Here is a 20,666-nt window from a genome sequence, read left to right on the forward strand (position 1 = left end):
TGGCATTGCCGGTATAATCTCCGGTTACCCCTTGGACACCCTCCGAATCTTGCAGCAGCAGAATTCAAGAGCCGGCTCCGCTATCACCATCCTTCGAAACGTGGTAGCCAAGGAAGGACTAACTTCTCTTTACCGCGGCATGGCTGCACCTTTGGCTTCTGTCACTTTTCAGGTCAACTTTTCACATCCATTCCACAACTGTATTTAAACAGCATTTCCTCATTCTGTTTAATCAAAGCTATTGCTTTGCTATTCATTTTGCAGAACGCTATGGTTTTCCAAAGTTATGCAGTGTTGTCAAGAGCATTTTGCTCACCAGTTTCCTTTAATGACCCTCCTTCTCTTAAGGCTGTTGCTTTAGGAGGAGTTGGTACCGGTGCTCTCCAAAGCATACTGCTTTCCCCTATTGAGTTGGTGAAAATTCGCCTTCAGGTGCGCGACACAAGCCAATTATCTGAAGCCGAAAAGGGTCCCATAAAGGTTGCTAAGAACATATTGAAAACCGAAGGTTTCCGCGGAATTTACAGAGGACTCAGCATTACTGTGTTGAGAGATGCACCTGCACATGGTTTGTACTTCTGGACATACGAATATGCAAGGGAACTACTTCACCCTGGCTGCAGAAAAAGTTCTGAGGAAAGCTTGAATACTATGCTGGTAGCAGGGGGATTAGCTGGGGTATCTAGCTGGATCTTCAGCTACCCTTTAGATGTTATAAAGACAAGAATCCAGGCTCAAACACTTCATTCTTCTAAATACAATGGTATCCTAGATTGTCTCCAAAAGAGCATAAAAGAGGAAGGCTATGTTGTGTTGTGGCGAGGTTTAGGAACAGCTGTTGCTAGAGCTTTCATAGTGAATGGTGCTGTGTTTTCAGCTTATGAGATTACTCTCAGGTGCTTCTTTAATAGTAACTGAACCATTCAAATGTCCTAAACTCACAAAAATTCAGCAATGTGATTTTCATTTCACTGATTAATTCTTCATTTCTAGAATTTTCCCTTTATCCAAACATTCAACTGATTCAAGCATACCAAATATAAATTACAAAACTTATAATAGAAGTTAGAAGCCATTCCATTTAAAGAGAGAAAGCATTTCATTCATTCAAATTTCAATCAATCAATGAGTAAAAGCATAGATCGCAGTGGAGATATAAACCAAAAGAGCAGAGGAGACCAAAACAACCATGACGGCAACGGCATGGGAGGCGGACTTGCTGCCACAAGAGAGCATCCCGAGGCGGATCTCGATGACATTCACCATTGAAAGAACCAAGAAGAGGCATCCCATGACGGAGCCGATGGCGGAGCCAAGCATACCGAAACGGAGCACCTTGAGGTTGATGTGTGCACGGAAAGCATCATCAACCTCCTTGCTGTTGAGGAGGTTGAGGGCGAGCTTGAGTCCCTGCGCCACCAGAGACGAGAACAGGAAGAAGCTGAAGGAAACAACCTCGAAGACGAGAAGCTTCTTGGCGATGTCAACGCCGGCGTCGCACGAGGAACGATTTTCGAGGCTGCGCTGTCCCGGCGTGGTGAGGGAGAGGCCGACGAACACGGCGATGGTGAAGAGCGAGTTGACGTTAACGAGACCGTCCAGTGCCGTCACGTGCACGCTCGTCGTCGCCGATGAGCTGGAAGAAGACGGCACTCTCACCGTCTGCGCGTTCGAGTAGTAATCCTTTGGATATTCCTGTGATCTGTGAAACAAAAAACAGCTCAATTTACTTTAATTGAAAGGAAATTAAGAAATGTGAAGCGAAGAAGGAAGAGAAAAATTAGATACTCGTCCATGAATGGCGATGCAATGAGGAAGAAGTTTAGTTCGGAGGGGTTTAGGGTTAATAATTATTGCTTGGGTGGGAAGAGGAAGATGCTTTCGTTTTCTTTATTAGTGTCTTGCTTTTGGCAGTTGCTTTCCTTCCTTTTCGAAATCAATGTTCAAAGAAGCGTTTTTAGTTTTAGGTAAACTCAACTTCAAAAGGTAACTTACCCTTCTCTCTCTCTCTCTCGTACAGTACGATGTGCTCCAATATTCTATCATGACACGTTTACGACAACATTTTTGGTGGCAATAAATGATTTCATTACTGCCATATGCCCATATCCCACATCCATTACTTAGCAGTTACCAGTTAGCATCTTGGCTCGGCGATAATAACCGATAACTAATAAAAATCACAGAAATTTTCTTTTTGGACCTTATTTTTTTCTTTTTATCTGATACAGCTACTAGCCCACTAGATATTGGGCTTTGAAACTTTGTGGGGATAATCAGACCAAACCATTAACTTCTTCTAGTTCTAGCTTCTTGTTTTGCCTCTTTCTACCTAAACATTTGATTAATGCAATATGGAATTTCTGTCCAAAAATAACAAGTCATCTGACCAGAACAAACGATTATTAACAAAAGAGAGAAAAGAGGTTTAAAATTATGATTGAGGATGAGAATTAGTAAAAACTAAAAATAAAAACGGATATAGCAGACAGGCCAGGCTATGAAAGAAGGAGAAAGGGCCGGAAAACATGGGCCAGTGGGCCCAAACAGAACACACTGCAGCGCCGTGAATTGTTGTATGCTACCCGGAATGCCAAACCCAAAGCCTTAAAGATGCCACGTGGCAATATCTCGTGGAAGGTAGCAAAAATTTTGAATGTGAAGCCAAGCGCGCAACGATACAGGTGGTCCCCACCCATGTGGGACGGCATTTGTTCAAAAATCAAAACAACACGGAGGCCCTACTCGCCATGTTACGGCGTCGTTTCTACTAGCACCAAGCTCCCTCACTCTCTTCCATGCTCCCAGTCTTTCGTAGTCACACGCCGGTTCAACTTGGCACGTGCCAATCTAGAGAGAGAGAGCCTGGTCTCTTTTCTCTCCCTTCTTCAAAAAAAATTCAATCTCAAGTTCCCATTGCTCATTGCTCATTTCACTAACACCACTTGCTTCACTTGTTCAAAACTCTGCAAGTTGGAGCTGACGGTTCTGCTTCAGGATCCTTCCGATCTGATTTCTGCATTGTGCGAGTGACGAGTGAGGGGAAGATGAACGGAGGAGGTAGGCAGAGATCTGGTACGGCGGGGGTGCACCATCAGCGTCAGTACTCCGACAACTTTCTCGACGGATCTTCCAATAGCAGGTGGCTTCAATCCGCTGGCCTTCAGCACCTTCAATCCAATAACATTCCTCCGCTACAGGTTCGGATCTTATCATTCATTTTGCTCTTTTTCTATTTGTTTCACTCTATCCGTGATGATCAGCTTACGATCTCGTGGTGCTGAACCTTGATTTGGAACGGGAGCAGGACTATAACTTCTATGGCGGAGGAGCTCAAGGAGGTGGGAGAATGTACAGGAATGCGCAGAGGAGCTTCAATGGAGGAAATGAGTTCTACATGGAGCCTTCAACCCCTCCGGGTAATTACCGTGCTTCCACGCAGAAGAAGAATGACGAGGATTCGCCTGGCGATTTCAGCCCCGGCCTGTTGGATCTGCATTCTTTTGACACTGAGCTTATTCCCGAGGTTATTATTTCAATAATTTTCTATTTTATGTTTTCACACATATTTAATGTTTTGAAGATTGTCCATATGATGCTACTTTTAATAGCGTTCCTAATCTAGTATAGGATTGGATTTGTTTTAGATATATGAAATCTTAAATTATCTTCTGTTTGTGATGTAAGTAGATGCACATGAGAAATGTTGCTTAAATTTTGCTTGTAATTTGTGTGTCCTGCTAGATTCCAGCAACAAATGCATTTGATGGCAACTCCTTGTATAAACCTTCCCGTTATAGAAGCTCTGATGATTCTGAACCTTATATGATGGGCAAACAGACTAACAGAGGTCGTGCTCCTGAAAACGTCTTGAAAAGTTTTCCTGTTGACAAAGAAAAATCAAGTTCTGTAGCAAAGATCAAAGTTGTGGTAGGTTCTCTCACAATGAATTCTTTCTAATTTGTATATAGATGGATGGAAAGATAGAGCACTAGTTTTAATATTTTCTAAATTCTAATGTTGTCTTTTGCAATTTTTCCAGGTTCGAAAGAGACCATTAAATAAGAAGGAATTAGCAAAGAATGAGGAAGACATTATAGAGACATATTCCAATTCATTAACGGTGCATGAGACTAAACTGAAGGTGAGTGGAATTGGCTTTAGCAATCAATGCTTCCAATGCGGTATGGTTGTCCTTAAGTTCTAGAATAAGATTAAGTTGCCTTAAATGACAATAGTGAGTTGTGAGCTAAGAAATCAAATATGGTTCGGCCAATGTGTTCAAAATAGAAAATGATTCTATGCTTATTTTAGTAACTAAGATATTTTTTAGCTTCGCTATATCAATTACCATAATACCATAATAATAATAATATTTATCCAGAATGCCAGGACTTCCTCCCTTGTTAGTTCTCATATAAAGATTTTGGCATAATAATGTAGTAGATGTCTTGTTTTTCTTTGAGCTCTTAAAATCTATATGCTTAATGTTTTATAGGTTGACCTAACTCAGTATGTGGAGAAGCATGAATTTGTGTTTGATGCTGTCTTAAACGAGGAGGTTACAAATGATGAGGTAACTATAATGTAGTTATATGTCCAGTTAAAATAAATGAAGTGACAATCTATGTCAATACTAACTTTTATTTTAATCTTTTCATTTCTTTAGGTGTATCGTGAAACAGTGGAGCCCATTGTTCCAATAATCTTTGAACGTACTAAAGCAACTTGCTTTGCATACGGGCAAACGGGTAACTATAAGGCTCTCAATTTTGAAATAATTGCTGTTACGGCCTACTGATGGCACTGGCAGTCATATTTTATGGCAATTGCAACTGCAAATGCAAGCTCTGTTCTGGTCGCTATAATTTTTTCCCAATTGTAACTTCTAAATACCGTCTTCTGCTTATGTAGGAAGTGGAAAAACTTACACTATGAAGCCACTGCCACTTAAAGCATCCAGGGACATTTTGAGATTAATGTATCATACTTACAGAAATCAAGGTTATCAACTGTTTGTGAGTTTCTTTGAAATCTATGGTGGGAAGCTTTTTGATCTCCTTAATGACCGAAAGTAAGTTAAATACCTTCTTGTTTCGACCCCCTAATCTGTGATTTTGAGGGCTAACGTTGTACTTCTGCAGAAAACTTTGCATGAGGGAGGATGGTAAGCAGAAAGTTTGCATTGTGGGTTTGCAAGAGTACCGAGTAGCAGACGTAGAACAAATCAAAGAACTGATTGAAAAAGGAAACGCCACAAGAAGTACGGGCACCACAGGTGCAAACGAGGAATCTTCACGGTCACATGCAATACTTCAGCTTGCTATCAAGAAGTTGATTGATGGCAATGAATCCAAACCTCCCCGCCCCATTGGCAAGCTCTCCTTCATTGATCTTGCCGGAAGTGAACGTGGAGCAGATACCACGGATAATGACAAACAAACAAGGTATAATTTAATATGAATTATGCTGTTAGTTATCTCAGGTTAAATAAGTAATTATGAAAGAAATTCCTAAGAAATTTAAACAACAAAACTATATTAAACATAGATGGCTATATAGTTATTATTAGTATCATCTTAAATTAGCTACTGTATTCCTTTCTTCTTTTCTTTCAATATATCTCTGTGATGACTTGTAGGCATAACTCTTATATATTAGCCTAATGAACTTGTTTCGCTGGTTGCCTCAAATTATTATATGATGCAGAATAGAAGGTGCTGAGATCAATAAAAGCTTACTCGCCTTAAAGGAATGCATAAGAGCTCTTGATAATGATCAGGGGCACATCCCTTTCAGAGGCAGTAAACTGACTGAAGTCTTGAGGGATTCATTTGTTGGCAATTCGCGCACTGTTATGATATCTTGCATATCACCAAGCTCTGGTTCATGTGAACATACTTTAAATACATTAAGATATGCTGACAGGTAATGGTGAATCTTCTATACTCTAAAGTAGATTTTAATTTTGTAAATCTAGTTTCATATCCCCTACTCCTTCAGCTGGATAACAGAAAACTAATGCTTTCACCATTACAAAAATGAATGAAAAATCCCAGGGTGAAGAGCCTGTCAAAAGGGAATAATGCCAAGAAAGATGTTTTATCTTCTAATATCAACCTCAAAGAATCAACCACGGTTCCATTGTCTTCTGCATCAGCCTATGAGGATCGCACAACTGAGGTATGGCAGGATGAAAATGATGGAGATGATTTCAGTCCTCCTGAAGATTACTACGAGGAGGTGAAACCATCGCTGAAGAATAATGGAAAGGTGGAATCATATGCTACAACTGAAGACAAATTAAAGAAACCTAGTGGTCAGGTCAAATGGAAGGATCTTCCAAGATCTGAACCTAAAACGATGCACTCAGAGGATGATTTAACTGAACTCTTACAGGTAAGTTTTCTAGCTACTGAGAGAATGGTTTTAATATATATATAATGAGTAAAAGGTCCAATTAGTCCTGAAAGATCACTCGTTTTTTAAATTGGTCTCCGAAAGGTTTTTTTAATCAAATCCGTCCTTTAAAGATTTTAACTTAGTCATATTAATCCTTCCATCATTTTGTTTGTAGATGGTGTCAAAATTTGCTAATGTGACATGTTAAGCGACACCCCAACACACATCTAGGAATCTTAATTGACTATTAACATGATTAGTTTATGAAATTAAATCAAACCAACCCCAAATTGAGGGATTTCAATGCTTCAAGTTCTCCCCTCAATTAGGTTTTGATTTGATCAAATTTCATAAACTTATTATGTCAATAGCCAATTAAAACTCTTAGGTGTGTGTTGGAGACTTGGAGTGTCACTTAACATGTCATATTAGCAAATTTTGACACTATCAACAACAACAGTGACGGAAAGACTAACATGACTAATTTAAAAACTTTAAAGGACGAATTTGATTAAAAAAAATTTTCGGAGACCAATTTGAAAAACGAGTGATCTTTCATGGACTAATTTGACCATTTACTCTATATATAATTCATGTTAGCTGAAGCATATGCTGTTATTTCAGGAAGAAGAGGACCTTGTAAATGCTCACCGGACACAAGTAGAGGAGACCATGAATATTGTTAGAGAGGTATTTAAATGGTCTCTATATTTAAATTTGAAGTGCCCTTTAGTGTTTTGGTACTCATGTTTATCCCCGCTGCACATACAGGAGATGAACCTCTTGGTTGAAGCAGATCAACCAGGGAATCAGCTGGATGATTATATAACAAAACTAAATGCCATTCTTTCTCAGAAGGCTGCTGGCATCATGCAGTTACAGACCCGATTAGCACATTTTCAGAAACGTTTAAAGGAGCATAATGTTTTGGTTTCATCTGCTGGTTACTAAGATCATTTGAAATATAGTTGGAGTCATGTCATGCATTTCTAAGATTGAGTTGGAGAATATGTGACATGACGTACCACTCTTAAATAGTTGTGATTCATCATTATTTGGTGGCACCTAGGGGTTTCTCCTGGGCCCTTGGGATTAGAAGGTCTTCATTTTTCTCTTTACCCTTTTGAGAATGTAGACTTGTATTCGTTTTACGCCCGCTATAATCCTAATGTATCAATGTATAAAGTTCTACATTGATCTTTAATTAATCAATGGAGTACTTATTGAATAGTCTTGCGCTTATTCTGTTATTTGAAGATATATGTACTTTTTGCTAAACCTAGGAATCCTTTTTCAGGTTCAAACACGCACCGTTATTATAGTTAGCATTTTTTAAAGCATTGCCTCCAATAATTTGCTTATTATTATTGTAGTTGATATCTAATTAGACGTGATATATTATTCTATTGGGGAAAGTTATTATTAGAACGGTGAATGCTAATGCATTGTAAAATAGGGAGTTTCTTAAAAAATATAAAGTAATAGGGTTATAGTTTTTTCCTTTATTTAAAAAATATATTATTCTTTTAAATAAAATTTTGGATGCAAGGAAATTGATGGAGATTAAAAAAAATGGCTAAAGTGAAAAGAAAAAATTATGAAATATATTAGTTAGAGGAGAAAGAATTTTAGACCCATGAAACCCTATACATATGGCCACCAAAAGAAAATTAAAGAGAAAAGAGGGGAAGAAAAGAAAATAAAGGAAAAAGAGCCAACCCAATGTCCCCATCGACTAACTTTCTCTTTGAGGGTATGCATGTCTTTTTAAATTTATTGATCTCTTTACCCGCCATGTTTGTTTTATGCACTTTTAATTTCTCACTGAACCCATATCCATGAAAAAAGAAACAAATATTCTTATAATGATGCCGAAGATGATGATGATCTTGCTATACAACCTTGTGTCCTATTTGAATTAGTTCATTGTTATTGAGGAAAAAAAAAAAAATATGGCCTTCATATATATATATATATATCTTAAAAACAATTTACTGAAGTCACTACTGTTACCTGAAAGAGATTTGTCTTAACTTGATTGGGCTCCATTCTTCATAGGTCGCATCTTATGACAGCTATAATATATATGTATATAATACTATATATATCAAGTAGAGATTTTTGTGGTAGTTACAAAACTAGTACATTCTTAAATGCATTTCCGTTTACCCTCTTAACTCATATCCAAACAAATAAAAGTTTTGAAACTCTATTATACTATTAAGATTCAATATACCATCTTTGATGAGAAACAAATTAGAACTACAATCATCAACGGAACATGGTTACATGACAACAATAAAAGAACTCAAAATTCTTATAATAATGATTCTGTAGTTCATCCACCTCATTATTGATTAATGGATGGATGAATTCAAACATGTAAAAACTAAAAACCAGAAAAGCAAAATAAAATTGGAACTCAAAACCAAACAAATGAAACGAACTCAATGGCACAGGTAGCAAGCAAATTAAAAGAGATTTCATATACAAAAAAAACAACCAAATTAAAGCATTCGTAGCTTAATATATATGATCTTACACCTATCTACAGCCAGATAGGGAGCCAAATCTTCCCTTGGATTTTGAGCGTTTGATTCTGACAGAAGATGAGTGTGGAAGTTGTGGAACTGGAACATTAAACTCATTGTGCATGTCTATGAAGAACTTATCAACAATGTCCAAATAAACAGGACTCGTGAGTCGAGAATAGTAATGGAGAGCTTCTTCTATGTCCAGCACGTGTTCAACATCACCCGAATCCATCATCTCCAATTCCTTCATCTTCTTTGCCAAAGCATCATTATTATTATTATTGCTACTCACCTTCTTATTCTTCAATGGTAGAGTAGTAGTAGTAGTAGTAGTAGTAGTAGTCTCCCCTTTGTTCTTCTTCAATGGACTTTGCTTCTTGCTTGTTCCTTCTTCAACTTTTGCAGCATCTTCTACTACTGATGCTGATGCTGGTGCGGGTGGTTCTCTTGAACGGATCATGCTCATGTCATCATTCCTGATCCGTATTCTGTTGAGATCAGACTGCAGAATATCATAGAACTCATTGTAGAACTGGTCGCTGGAGTAATAAGTTCTTGCATTATTGCCACTGCGACGGAGGAAGGGATTCAAGGAAAGTGATCTGGGAAGTTTTTGATACCCTCCAGAGACTAAAGACTTGAAGCTTCGGAGTGTTTTTTGAAGCAGAACCCTGGCCTTGTGAATGGTTTCTCTTGGCAGCATTTTTCTGTGGATATGTTAGTTTTTGCAGTCTCTTCAATAATGTTACATATAAAGAGTAGTAACCAAAAGAGAAAGCCAATAAGGCAATGTACTATAAAGGGTGGTTTGTGTTTCCTGTGTGTTGGTTTCAAACCTTATTACCTTTTTGTTTGTCCACAGCATCCCATGATCTTTGTCCCTCTCAATCCCTCTGTCTCTCTACATACATGATCCTTACATTGAGGTTAAAGATATAATTGCATAAAAGAAAAGAAAAGAGTATTAATTTCGGAACTTTAGGATGTAATTTGTTTGCAAGTATTGTATTGATATTTTGACTACGTGTTGTTGAAAGTGTAGTGGCATTGGTTGAGATGCAAAGCTAAAGGTGGTGGGTGTGTACTAGGTTCTTATTATTATTTATCTAAATTTGAATTGCTGGGACCCCTTAATTAGGCCTTAATTACTTTATTTATACTAAAGTGGGAATGATTAGTGAGAGAGATTAATGGTGACACAGCAAACCCGTGAAGTGAGTATATAAGTTGTTAATGTTAATGAGCATGCATGTGTCTCTATAGGAGAAATTCCATATATGGCATGGTCCCCAATAATGTTAAGAGAGTCACGCTGGCACAGAGTAATGAGATGTGAAGACTAATTTTGATTTTGATTATATAGACATCAAGATAAGATGAGTGGCATTCCGTTTTGTGAGATGTCACTTTCTGACACTTGCCGGTGTTTAAGTTCTCCACCCACCACTTCATGCCTTAAGCTAAACTATCAAGTTAACTTAAAAAGTAGTTCCACATACATACTTGTTTCTTTCTTGAACAAAGCCTGGGATTCTATCCCAGAATTATAGATTAGTGGTTTGACACTTATGTCTTTGTGCTTGGTGATATACCAAATGAGGACCTCACTCACAAAATTAGGTATACAGTATACTTGGAGAAGGGTCATTATTGTCCAATCACTTAACTAACTGCTATTCCATTTTACACTCTCCATCGATTAGATATATGTCTAACATAATCAATTCAACATGTCCATACTTCTCACGAAATTCAGTAACCCTTTAGTAAGATTAATGTATTTTCTTTTGAGTTAAGCATGTAACTCAAACCAGTTGTATGCACTAAAATAGTCATGAAATTTTAATTACATCAGCTACATCATTGAAATTGGCTTGAAATGGTAAAAGTGTATTATGTTAATCTCTCTGACTTTTGACTGATCATATTGTTAGAGACTAATGTAATATAGAGTAATTACCCAAATCAGTCCCTGAGGATTTTAGAATCGGACATTTTAGTCCCCAAGGAAAATTAATACACGGATTAGTCCCCAAGGTTTTATTCCGACAGACAAATCAGTCCCCAGTTTATTTTCCGGCAGAGTAATTACTCAGATCAGTCCCCAAAGATTTTAAAAACGGACATTTTAGTCCCCAAGAAAAACTAATGTACAAATCAATCCCCAACTTTTCTCTCTGTTAGACATAATAGTCCCCCGTCCAAAATTAAAATAAAATAAAATAATTATTATTATTAATTGCACAATAATATTGTACTATATTTTTTGTATTTTTTAGACAAAAATAATGATAAATTTAGTTTCTATATAAATTGATTCAACGCAAAATGGTAACCAAATTCCAATTGTTGTAATTTGGTAAAGCTTACATCCAATCATTTTAATTTGGTAAATTGCCCTGATTTTAACTTTGAATTTCTTGTAAAATAATATCTAATAATTTTATTATTATTATTATTATTATTGAGTGACTATATATATATTATATAAGAATTTAATGAATAAATTTATCATTATTTTTGTCTAAAAAATACAAAAAATATAGTACAATATTATTGTGTAATTAATAATAATAATTATTTTATTTTATTTTATTTTTGGACGGAGGACTATTATGTCTAACAGAGAAAAACGTTGGGATTGATTTGTACATTAGTTTTTCTTGGGGACTAAAATGTCCGTTTTTAAAATATTTGGGGACTGATCTGGGTAATTACTCTGCCGGAAAATGAACTGGGGATTGATTTGTCTGCCGGAGTAAAACCTTGGGGACTAATCTGTGTATTAATTTTCCTTGGGGACTAAAATGTCCGATTCTAAAATCCTCGGGGACTGATTTGGGTAATTACTCTGTAATATATTTTGTGAATCTCAAAAATATAATTTTGTAATTAGTATTTTGGAGACTTTTTTAATTGGCCTACTAATCTTTCGAACTATGTTTTTTTTTTTTTTTGCGCCATCAGGCCGAAAGCCCAATGACTAATCCCTTGGGTGGGTGTAGAGGCAAAGTGGACAACCTCCCAAGCAAGCAAGTTCCATTTCCATCCTCTAGTGAGTATCGAACCCGAAAGAAATGGTTAAGGGACACGGACCTTCGTCCATCTTTCGAATTTTTAATTGGGACAATAAGAAACTAACTTTAGGATTAACCCAATCTTTTTATATTTTGGTTAACGGATTTTTTACACACAAATTGCTGTACTAGAAAAATAATATTGGGCCATTGCCCAAAAATAGTTTGAATCAACTTCGTAGATATTGGCCCAAGTTGGGAGATCAATCCCAAACAATTGGTAGCAAAGTCAACTTCAGAACTGGATTACTAGTGAGGGTGGGCTTGGTTGCACATGTTGGATCCATATACCTCAACCCTAAACCCTTATTATCGAGGAGCAGAGATATAAATATTATTCTCTCAGCAGCTTCGTCTTCTTCAGCCACATAAAAAGCTCCTTTGCTGCATCCTCTAGGGTTTCTGCATCTGCTTCAATGGTACTCTCTCTCTCTCTCTCTCTCACACACACACACACAGCTCACTGTGTGTCTATCTATGATGAATTAACTGACTATGTGTGAATGTAACACAGGGTAAGGGAACAGGGAGCTTTGGTAAGAGGAGGAACAAGACTCACACCCTCTGTGTGAGGTGCGGCCGCCGCAGCTTTCACCTCCAGAAGAGTCGCTGCTCCGCCTGCGCTTTCCCCGCTGCACGCAAGAGGAAATGTAAACCCTAATTTCTTCCATTTTCATTCGCGATTCTGATTCCTCGCATTTTAGTTTTAATTCTCACGATTCTAGTACTATTTTGCCGAATGAACCCTTACAGATAACTGGAGCGTGAAGGCCATCCGCAGAAAGACCACCGGCACCGGCAGGATGAGGTACCTCCGCCACGTGCCTCGCCGATTCAAGAGCGGCTTCAGAGAAGGTACCTCCACGATCTATATTCAGATCTTCAGTTGTTGTGTTTTCCGTCAATCATCATTTCGTTAATGCGATCTTGTTTCTGTTTAACTAGGTACTGAAGCTGCACCAAGGAAGAAGGGAGCAGCTGCATCTGCATAAGCCTTTTGGATTGGAAGATCGTCGTTTGGTGGTTACCGAATTAGAGTGGTAGATTGTTATTTTTGTGTTGTTGACGCAAGGCTTTTTATTTAGGCTTTTGGAACATTTGTTTATTTTGATAGCCTCATTGCTTCTGTCACTTTTGGTCTTGTTTACTTTAATTTTGTAGTTGCTATTAAATTTCAACGAGATGATTATCAGACTTTTTGGATATTCAGTTGGATTGTATGACAATTATAGTTTTGGTTTCGAATGGTTTACTTTGCCAAATATATACTCTTATGCCCAGAATAAAATCCATACATTCATAGGATTTACACTAAATTTTGTGGAGTAGATTAGAATTGGGTTATCTCTTGCCTCATGTCTTTCTACCATGTTCATGTAACTTCATAAAATATTTAGGTATAACCGTTCATGTATTGAAGTTTTATTCCGATCATACTCGTTTTCTTTCAACATATATTGTGTATGTACTGTTAGAATGACACCTGAGTTTTAATCAAGTCATTATTTTAGGGTGGTTTTGCTTCAATAGTACAAATACTTACCTATCCTGGTTGGTTATGGTGATTTGTTTTGCTTGGCTTTTCATGATTTCATCTATTGTCGTCTTTTTGACCCCTGGGAAACTGTTGATCTTCTTTGCCCTGTCTTTTGTTGTTTCTTTCCCTTTCCGTTCGATGTTTTGCCCTCCATGTTATATAAAATGCTTACCAGTTCCTTCGGATAGAGTTTAATTTCTTCATCCATCAAAGATGTGTATTTCCTCTTAAACTCAGGTTCGTGTCGTGATCATTTTTAAATGGCACATAAATCATCAGTTATTGGTTCTATTTAGTAGTTTACAGGAAATATATTTTAGAATGTGTTCTGCGGATGATTGGTATGTTAGAATCTAAAACAATAAATATATCAATGATTAGCAATTGTTCTTATAAAGCAAGGTCTATACTTCATAGGCCAATTTTCTCACATCGACATTTCGTTGTCGGGGACATTCCCGTTAACCACAAGTAGTCTATTTTGATCTATTTTGCTGTTACATTTGTAATTGGATTAGCTTGTTGGACATTCCTTTTTTTTTTTGGCCATGTTCTTATTCCCGTAAGGTTTAGTAATCAATGAATGGTGATTGTGATTGCTAACTTCCATTTAGTAACCACCAATGAATGGTGATTGCTGACTGACTTCCATTCATCAAACTGACTTTATGAAATCGTCACGATATCAGCTCCCCAGCTATTAAAAAATTGGTGGATTAGTTGCAATTGTATTGAGTAGTTAGTAATTTAAGCTATCTAGAGAGTCTCACTAAGCCAATTTCCAATATTCATCTCACTAAGCCAATTTCCAATATTCATTCTTCCTGTTCCTAGACGTAAACAAGGAAGAACGTTTTATCGTTACGTATGTGATGTTCTATATGATCTTGCGGTCTGGAAATGGATACTTATCCTTTTATTTTTTGGATATTGATTCTTTTATTTTTGGATTGGCAATGGGTATCTATCTTTATACCAATTGCTCTTGGTCTATCGTATTTATATTAAGGGATCCATCTAATGAATTTGGATTACGGTTATCATATATAATATCACTTAATTCATTAGTCGGCAAGAACCTACCTAAAGGAGTAAAATATTCTTGGCTTTAACGTTCATAAATTAATCTGTGATGACTACTAGGCGAATTTCAAAAAATAGATGCATGAGTTGAGTTTATTGTAGTAGCAATTCTGCAGCCGGCGAAGGGCGATTGACGAATCTTAATTATATTCTGTAAGTTTGAACATGTACCCTTAATACAAGAAAAATGTGTTTTATATGAACAACTTAAATATGGGAAATGGAGGAGGGGAAAAAAGAGTGATATGGCGTGTAAGGCGGCATGTTGTAATTGGTAACTGGCATTGATCCACGTGTCTGTGTCCTGTAACTCACACTAACAGAAACAGAAACAGAAAACAGATCCCTGAATTCTGACAATACTCTTCATCCACCATGGCTTCTCGCCGTCGCATGTTACTTAAGGTTATTATCCTCGGAGACAGCGGGTACCTTTTACTCCACCATCTATGTATTCATGCATTTTCATGTTCCAAATCATGACATCAATGGAACAAACCAATTGCTTCTTCTTTTTTAAACAGGGTTGGCAAAACATCTCTCATGAATCAGTATGTGAATCGTAAGTTTAGTAACCAGTACAAGGCTACCATTGGTGCTGATTTTCTCACCAAGGAAATTCAATTCCAAGATAGGATGTTCACTTTGCAGGTAATGAAGCAAATTCTCTCTCGCTCATCATTTTCATAACCTCCTCATTATAATGATTTGAGTGCAGATCTGGGATACTGCTGGTCAAGAAAGGTTTCAGAGTCTTGGTGTGGCTTTCTACCGTGGCGCAGATTGTTGTGTCCTTGTTTATGATGTAAATGTTGTCAAATCTTTTGACAATCTTAGCCATTGGCGAGAAGAATTCCTTATTCAGGTGATTCAAATCCTACATTCTTCAGTGTTATCTCAACATGATTAGATTACTGTTCTTACTTGTTGATCCTTGACCGATGTATATCTCGGATCTTGAAGTGATTATTCTCAGTTCCTTTTGTTTGAGAACGAGGCATACTCTGACCGAGAAAGTCTAGGGGGCCAGCAACTTTTGTGTTTTGTGGTCAGCACTTAACCATCAAAAGAAAAGTAAGTGATCTCTCACCGTTGGATGAAATCTCACACCATTAAAAACACTATTGATGGTCAATTGATGGTTACAAAATACAAAAATTGTTGGCCCCCTAGCACTCCTCTGCTTTGACCTCCTGATGAAAATGGAGTGGATACCTACAAAAAGTACTTCGATACTCAAGTTAGCTCACAGAATATTTTATCAAGGATTTCTTAGAGATAGAATTCAGAGCATACCTCATGAATTTACCACTTTTAGAATCTTTGGTTTCTATTACAAGGAATAAATACTGCAATACCATTTATTAATGCAAAGCAACAGTTTTTTATGAGCCATAGGTCGGATTTAACCGAGTTATAATAACCAGATCAATTACTAAGGACTTAACAAGAGTATTATTTCATTTTCAGGCTAGTCCATCTGACCCCGAAAACTTCCCATTTGTGCTACTGGGAAACAAAATTGATGTTGATGGTGGGAATAGCCGAGTTGTGAGTTACTATCCGTATATACCTTCATTTTTTTGGGTGAATAATTCTACTTTCTACATGTCTGCATTTGTTACAAGATTTTGTTTTGGTGCAGGTTTCTGAGAAGAAAGCTAAGGCATGGTGTGCTTCCAAAGGAAGCATACCATACTTTGAGACCTCTGCAAAAGAGGGATTCAATGTTGAAGCTGCTTTCCAGTGTATAGCAAAAAATGCACTCAAGAATGAACCTGAAGAAGAAATGTGAGTTTTCCTATCTCATGCATATTACTACTCCCTTATGATTGGTTCATATTTTGTTTGATTTATTGTTGATTTATGATGACAGATACATGCCTGACACAATTGAAGTGGGTGGTGGTGGACGGCAGCACAGGTCCACAGGCTGTGAATGTTGATGACTTAGTGTTCTTTCGATCAAACTTCAATTATTGCAAATCTTTTGTTTTGTATCTCATTAGTGGGTTAATTAGATGTCCTCTTGCTAATTCTTCTAATTCAATGTATCTTATAATATTTGGACCATAATTTAATTCTTCTGTTTAGTTTGCTTAAAAGTAAAACAAAACATTGCTCAATTATGTACCCAAGGCCCATTCTTCGTCTAACCTCGGAGCAATCATGTTCGTGCCATTTGGCCCCATTTGTGTCTATTTAACCACAAAATGAGTCAACTAGTCAACAAGGTATTATTCAACTTGCATAAGCATATGTATTAACGTATACATGTTATGTACGAATTTCACAACTATAATTAATGATGTAAAACGTAGTGCTGAATAAAACGAAAACCATATTATCTTTCGAAGTGGTACAACATAGTACATACCAATCTTAAATTCCTATCATAATAAAATCATATGGCATCATAAGGTAGCTAGTACCAATGATGTTTATAGCTTGTATGATTGGATAACCTATGACACTAATTGGCTTTTAACTCTGTTTCTTAAATGTTATTAGATTGAATGAAATGGATTTATTAAGTAATATTATTAAGAATTTGATTTTTATCTGAAGTAAATATTAAATCGATATCCGAAAAAATTTTTACGTTGACAAAATAGTATTTGATTTTTATTATTGACAAAATAGTCTTTTAATAATTTTAAAATTCAACAAGCATAACAGTAAATTTATAAGAGGATATTTCTAACAAAATTCTGCTGAGTTGATCAACTGTATTTTAAAAAAATGACAACCTTGTGAATGAATAATACCTAGTGTTAGTCTTTTTTCTTGTGGCCTTTTGCATTTCTTGCTCTATTCTTATTTCTCACCACACAGTTATCATTAGGGATGACAATGGGGCGGGTAGGGACGGGTTTTTGCTCTACTCGACCCCGCTCTGCCTTACAAAAAATTCGCATCAATAATGGCAGATAAGGACAGAGTGAGTACTCACGAGTTCGGATAGTGTTGCCACCTCTATCCATAACTCCGTCTATTGCACTGTGCTAAACTGCTAATTCATTATGCATCAATCCCTAATTTTGCCCAAAACTTTAAGCACATCTGCACTCATTAACCTCATTCCTTACTACTCGACTTACTTCCTTTAGCTGTGGGCGCATAACCAAAGTAGTGTGCAGCACTGGCTGCTGATCGAGCCTCTTTTTTGTTTAGACAGAACCCGAGCTAAAACATAACCCAACTTCTTGAACCAAATCCTTACAAGAACCCAAGTTTTCTTCCGCCAAATTGCAAGTTCAATAAATAAATGATACAATTGAAAATGAATTCTGTCAATTATTAAAAAGAAAAATATTGAAAGTATAAGGTGTAATCTCTAACTCTTTATTATTCTTTCTCATTTATTTTTGGTTCTAATTATAAAATTAATGATAAAAGATCACATTTTACTCCCTCAATTATTAAAAAAAAATTAAAAGAATCAATTTTCGATACAATGTGAGAATTTTTTTGAAATAAATAAATAAAATATTATTTTCAAAAACAAATTATTTCCATTTTAATTTTTTAAATGCGTTTTTTTAGGATGAGTTTGTCGTGCCCTTGCGAATTTCACCCAAATCCTCTTTAAAATATAGAAACTCAAATTTGTAAGCTATTATCATTGTCTCCAATAGTACATAGCATAGTTGTAAAAACCGGACCGGACAAGCCGATTTAATCGAAAAATCGGTAAATCGGACCCTGCACCGGTCCGGTCTGAGGTTAGGACCGTTTAAGATAGAGACCAGAACGAACCGATTAGTCCCAACTGAAGGCGAAGCTACGATGCATCTGGGTTCTGCAAGTCCACCATGGTCTCCATAAGCTCCATTTTCCAAAATAGCTCACATAGGGTTTGAACTCCTCACTCCAGGGTTGCAAGAAGAACAATCTGACCACCAAGCTACATTGCTTTTGACTAATACTAACTGTATGTAAGTTTTTACTTATAATAATATAATAATACAATAAATATAAATTAATTAATAAAATATTAAAATTTGAAAATGATAATTATTTTTATAAAAATAAAATAAAAATACTTATAATAAAAAAATAATTAAATTTTACATAATTATTTAATTATACCGGGTTAACCGGTTCGACCAGTGACCTACCGGTTGAACCAGTAACCCAGTGACCCAATAATTTTACCAGTTCGATTACCGGTTCGGTTCTGACAACTATAGTAAATAGAGATACACAAAAATACACAAACAATCAGCATAACTTCTTTAACATGGCTAACGACAATGAGAGCCGTTATCATTGTCTCTAAAAATACACATAAATACAGGAATAAGACATATTTAATAAAATTTTCTATGTACTCTGGTGTACTCCTATGTACTCTAAAAAAGATTTAACATTTACAATGAATATCCAAATTAACAAGCGGTTTCAATATCAATCGGAGTTCGGTTTCTTCTGGAAGAAATGAAGTTTCTAATATTTTTGTTGCTTGTATAGCGGTGATTTTGGGATATTTTATCCCATCTGATGCATCCACATTGAATCTCATCTCTCCGGAATTCATCATTGGCAACAAGCGAGACATAGTATGGGAGTGCACAGGATTCATTGGTGCCACTGCTATCGTTGTTGCGGCTACTACCGTGGCCACTAGCAAGGTCCTGGGAAATTGCTTCTGTGTTATTGCGGCTACTACCGTGGTGACTAACAAGGTTGTGGGGAATTATTTCTGTGTTAAAAGACGTGGAAATTTATTCATAACGGTAATAATAACCATTATCATAATCTTTAAAATACACAGAAATATACAAGAGTACACAAGAATTTAAATTCTTAAGCTTCACAATAGGTAATGGTAATTATTATTATCGTTTTTAAAGTATATAGGAGTACACACGAATATTGTAATTTTTTTTTGAAAAAATAATGATTTTTTTAATTTATAATAAAAAAAATTCTTGTTAAATATGACTTATTCTCGCATATCTGTATATTTCTGGAAACGATGATAAAAAAAAAGTTATGTTTATTGTTTGTGTACTCCTATGTACTCTTGGAAACAATAATAATGGCTTAGAAATTTGAGTTTTGTTAGGTGAATTTCGCCGGGATTGCAACAAACTCTATATTTTTAAAGAGTGGTGTCCCTTTAGCCAACAGATACTATATTTTGAAGATACACGATTGTTAAAAGGTTGTATCTATTTAGCTAAATGGTACTAACCAGTTAGTAACCATTTATTAATATTAATAATAATATTAATTAATCAAATTTGTAGATACTCTTTAATCTCTCGTTATTTACAAAATTTAAATGTCATACAAATATATGTATAAAAAATGTATCATTAAAATTAAATATTCTTTTAGTGTAAATTTTAAAATTTTAATAAAGTAATAGGTGTCTAATCGATTAAACCTATACTCTATATACTAATACTAAAAATTACACACATTATTTAATACTTATACCAAAAATACGTCTTAGAAACAATCAAACCTAAAAAATAAAGTTTATAGAATAAAGTATTTGGTGCAAAATATTAAGATCAAATTTATGTACATTCATAATTTTAAGACAAAACAAACATAATATAAAGATAGGAATAGGATGGATGAGGTAAGGAAAAATTAAAATAATATAAATAGTTAGCATAGTAAAATTATTTAGAAAAAAATCAAAGCAAAACAAACATAATATTTAAAGTGCTCAATAATTTATAAAAAAAGACTTATTTATGTTTTGTCATATAATTTTAATTATGGTTTATTCATGAATTTATTATTATATTTTGGTTGTTAATTTTTTAGACTATTTTAATGTAATGTATATTTTATTTAATTTGTGTTTAACTTTAATGACATTGACAAAGATGAGAAATATAAATGAGATGCTTATTATTTTAGTTTGGTCCGTGTGTCATCAGAATTTTGTTGGTTTGAGGTAGATACTTGGTCTAATAGAAATCTAATGAAAGAGTGAGTGATAAGACTACATAATGAATAATAATATCTTCTCTATGGGAGCTAGATTAAGATCCGTTAGATTTCGTGAAA

At 35.7% G+C, this 20,666-nt stretch overlaps 6 protein-coding genes across 6 annotated transcripts; 4 read left to right on the plus strand and 2 right to left on the minus strand.

Moving 5' to 3' along the window:
- LOC107610310 (mitochondrial arginine transporter BAC2) lies at positions 58 to 1,495 on the plus strand. Its single transcript, XM_021108451.1, has one exon. The coding sequence runs from the start codon at positions 271 to 273 to the stop codon at positions 916 to 918; it is 648 nt and encodes a 215-aa protein (XP_020964110.1). The 5' UTR covers positions 58 to 270; the 3' UTR covers positions 919 to 1,495.
- On the minus strand, positions 996 to 2,041 carry LOC107614293. Its single transcript, XM_016316511.2, has 2 exons — positions 1,789 to 2,041; positions 996 to 1,702 (listed from the first exon to the last, which is right to left on the minus strand). The coding sequence occupies exons 1-2, from the start codon at positions 1,794 to 1,796 to the stop codon at positions 1,123 to 1,125; spliced, it is 588 nt and encodes a 195-aa protein (XP_016171997.1). The 5' UTR covers positions 1,797 to 2,041; the 3' UTR covers positions 996 to 1,122.
- On the plus strand, positions 2,811 to 7,680 carry LOC107613459 (kinesin-like protein KIN-13B). The gene is made up of 12 exons (XM_016315463.2): positions 2,811 to 3,200; positions 3,308 to 3,526; positions 3,745 to 3,930; positions 4,043 to 4,144; positions 4,499 to 4,576; positions 4,670 to 4,751; positions 4,915 to 5,074; positions 5,145 to 5,447; positions 5,710 to 5,928; positions 6,060 to 6,399; positions 7,027 to 7,092; positions 7,174 to 7,680. The coding sequence occupies exons 1-12, from the start codon at positions 3,048 to 3,050 to the stop codon at positions 7,351 to 7,353; spliced, it is 2,088 nt and encodes a 695-aa protein (XP_016170949.1). The 5' UTR covers positions 2,811 to 3,047; the 3' UTR covers positions 7,354 to 7,680.
- Positions 8,840 to 10,457, minus strand: LOC107612229. The gene is made up of 2 exons (XM_016314032.2): positions 9,781 to 10,457; positions 8,840 to 9,643 (listed from the first exon to the last, which is right to left on the minus strand). The coding sequence occupies exons 1-2, from the start codon at positions 9,804 to 9,806 to the stop codon at positions 8,947 to 8,949; spliced, it is 723 nt and encodes a 240-aa protein (XP_016169518.1). The 5' UTR covers positions 9,807 to 10,457; the 3' UTR covers positions 8,840 to 8,946.
- On the plus strand, positions 12,277 to 13,263 carry LOC107614145 (60S ribosomal protein L37-3). Its single transcript, XM_016316371.2, has 4 exons — positions 12,277 to 12,432; positions 12,528 to 12,663; positions 12,767 to 12,868; positions 12,959 to 13,263. Exons 1-4 carry the CDS (start codon positions 12,430 to 12,432, stop codon positions 13,003 to 13,005), a joined length of 288 nt encoding a protein of 95 aa, XP_016171857.1. The 5' UTR covers positions 12,277 to 12,429; the 3' UTR covers positions 13,006 to 13,263.
- LOC107612081 (ras-related protein Rab7-like) lies at positions 14,576 to 16,720 on the plus strand. The gene is made up of 6 exons (XM_016313912.2): positions 14,576 to 15,061; positions 15,158 to 15,284; positions 15,352 to 15,498; positions 16,104 to 16,184; positions 16,279 to 16,424; positions 16,510 to 16,720. The coding sequence occupies exons 1-6, from the start codon at positions 15,009 to 15,011 to the stop codon at positions 16,577 to 16,579; spliced, it is 624 nt and encodes a 207-aa protein (XP_016169398.1). The 5' UTR covers positions 14,576 to 15,008; the 3' UTR covers positions 16,580 to 16,720.

Source organism: Arachis ipaensis, chromosome B08 (assembly GCF_000816755.2).
Source record: "Arachis ipaensis cultivar K30076 chromosome B08, Araip1.1, whole genome shotgun sequence".
NCBI lineage: Eukaryota > Viridiplantae > Streptophyta > Magnoliopsida > Fabales > Fabaceae > Arachis > Arachis ipaensis.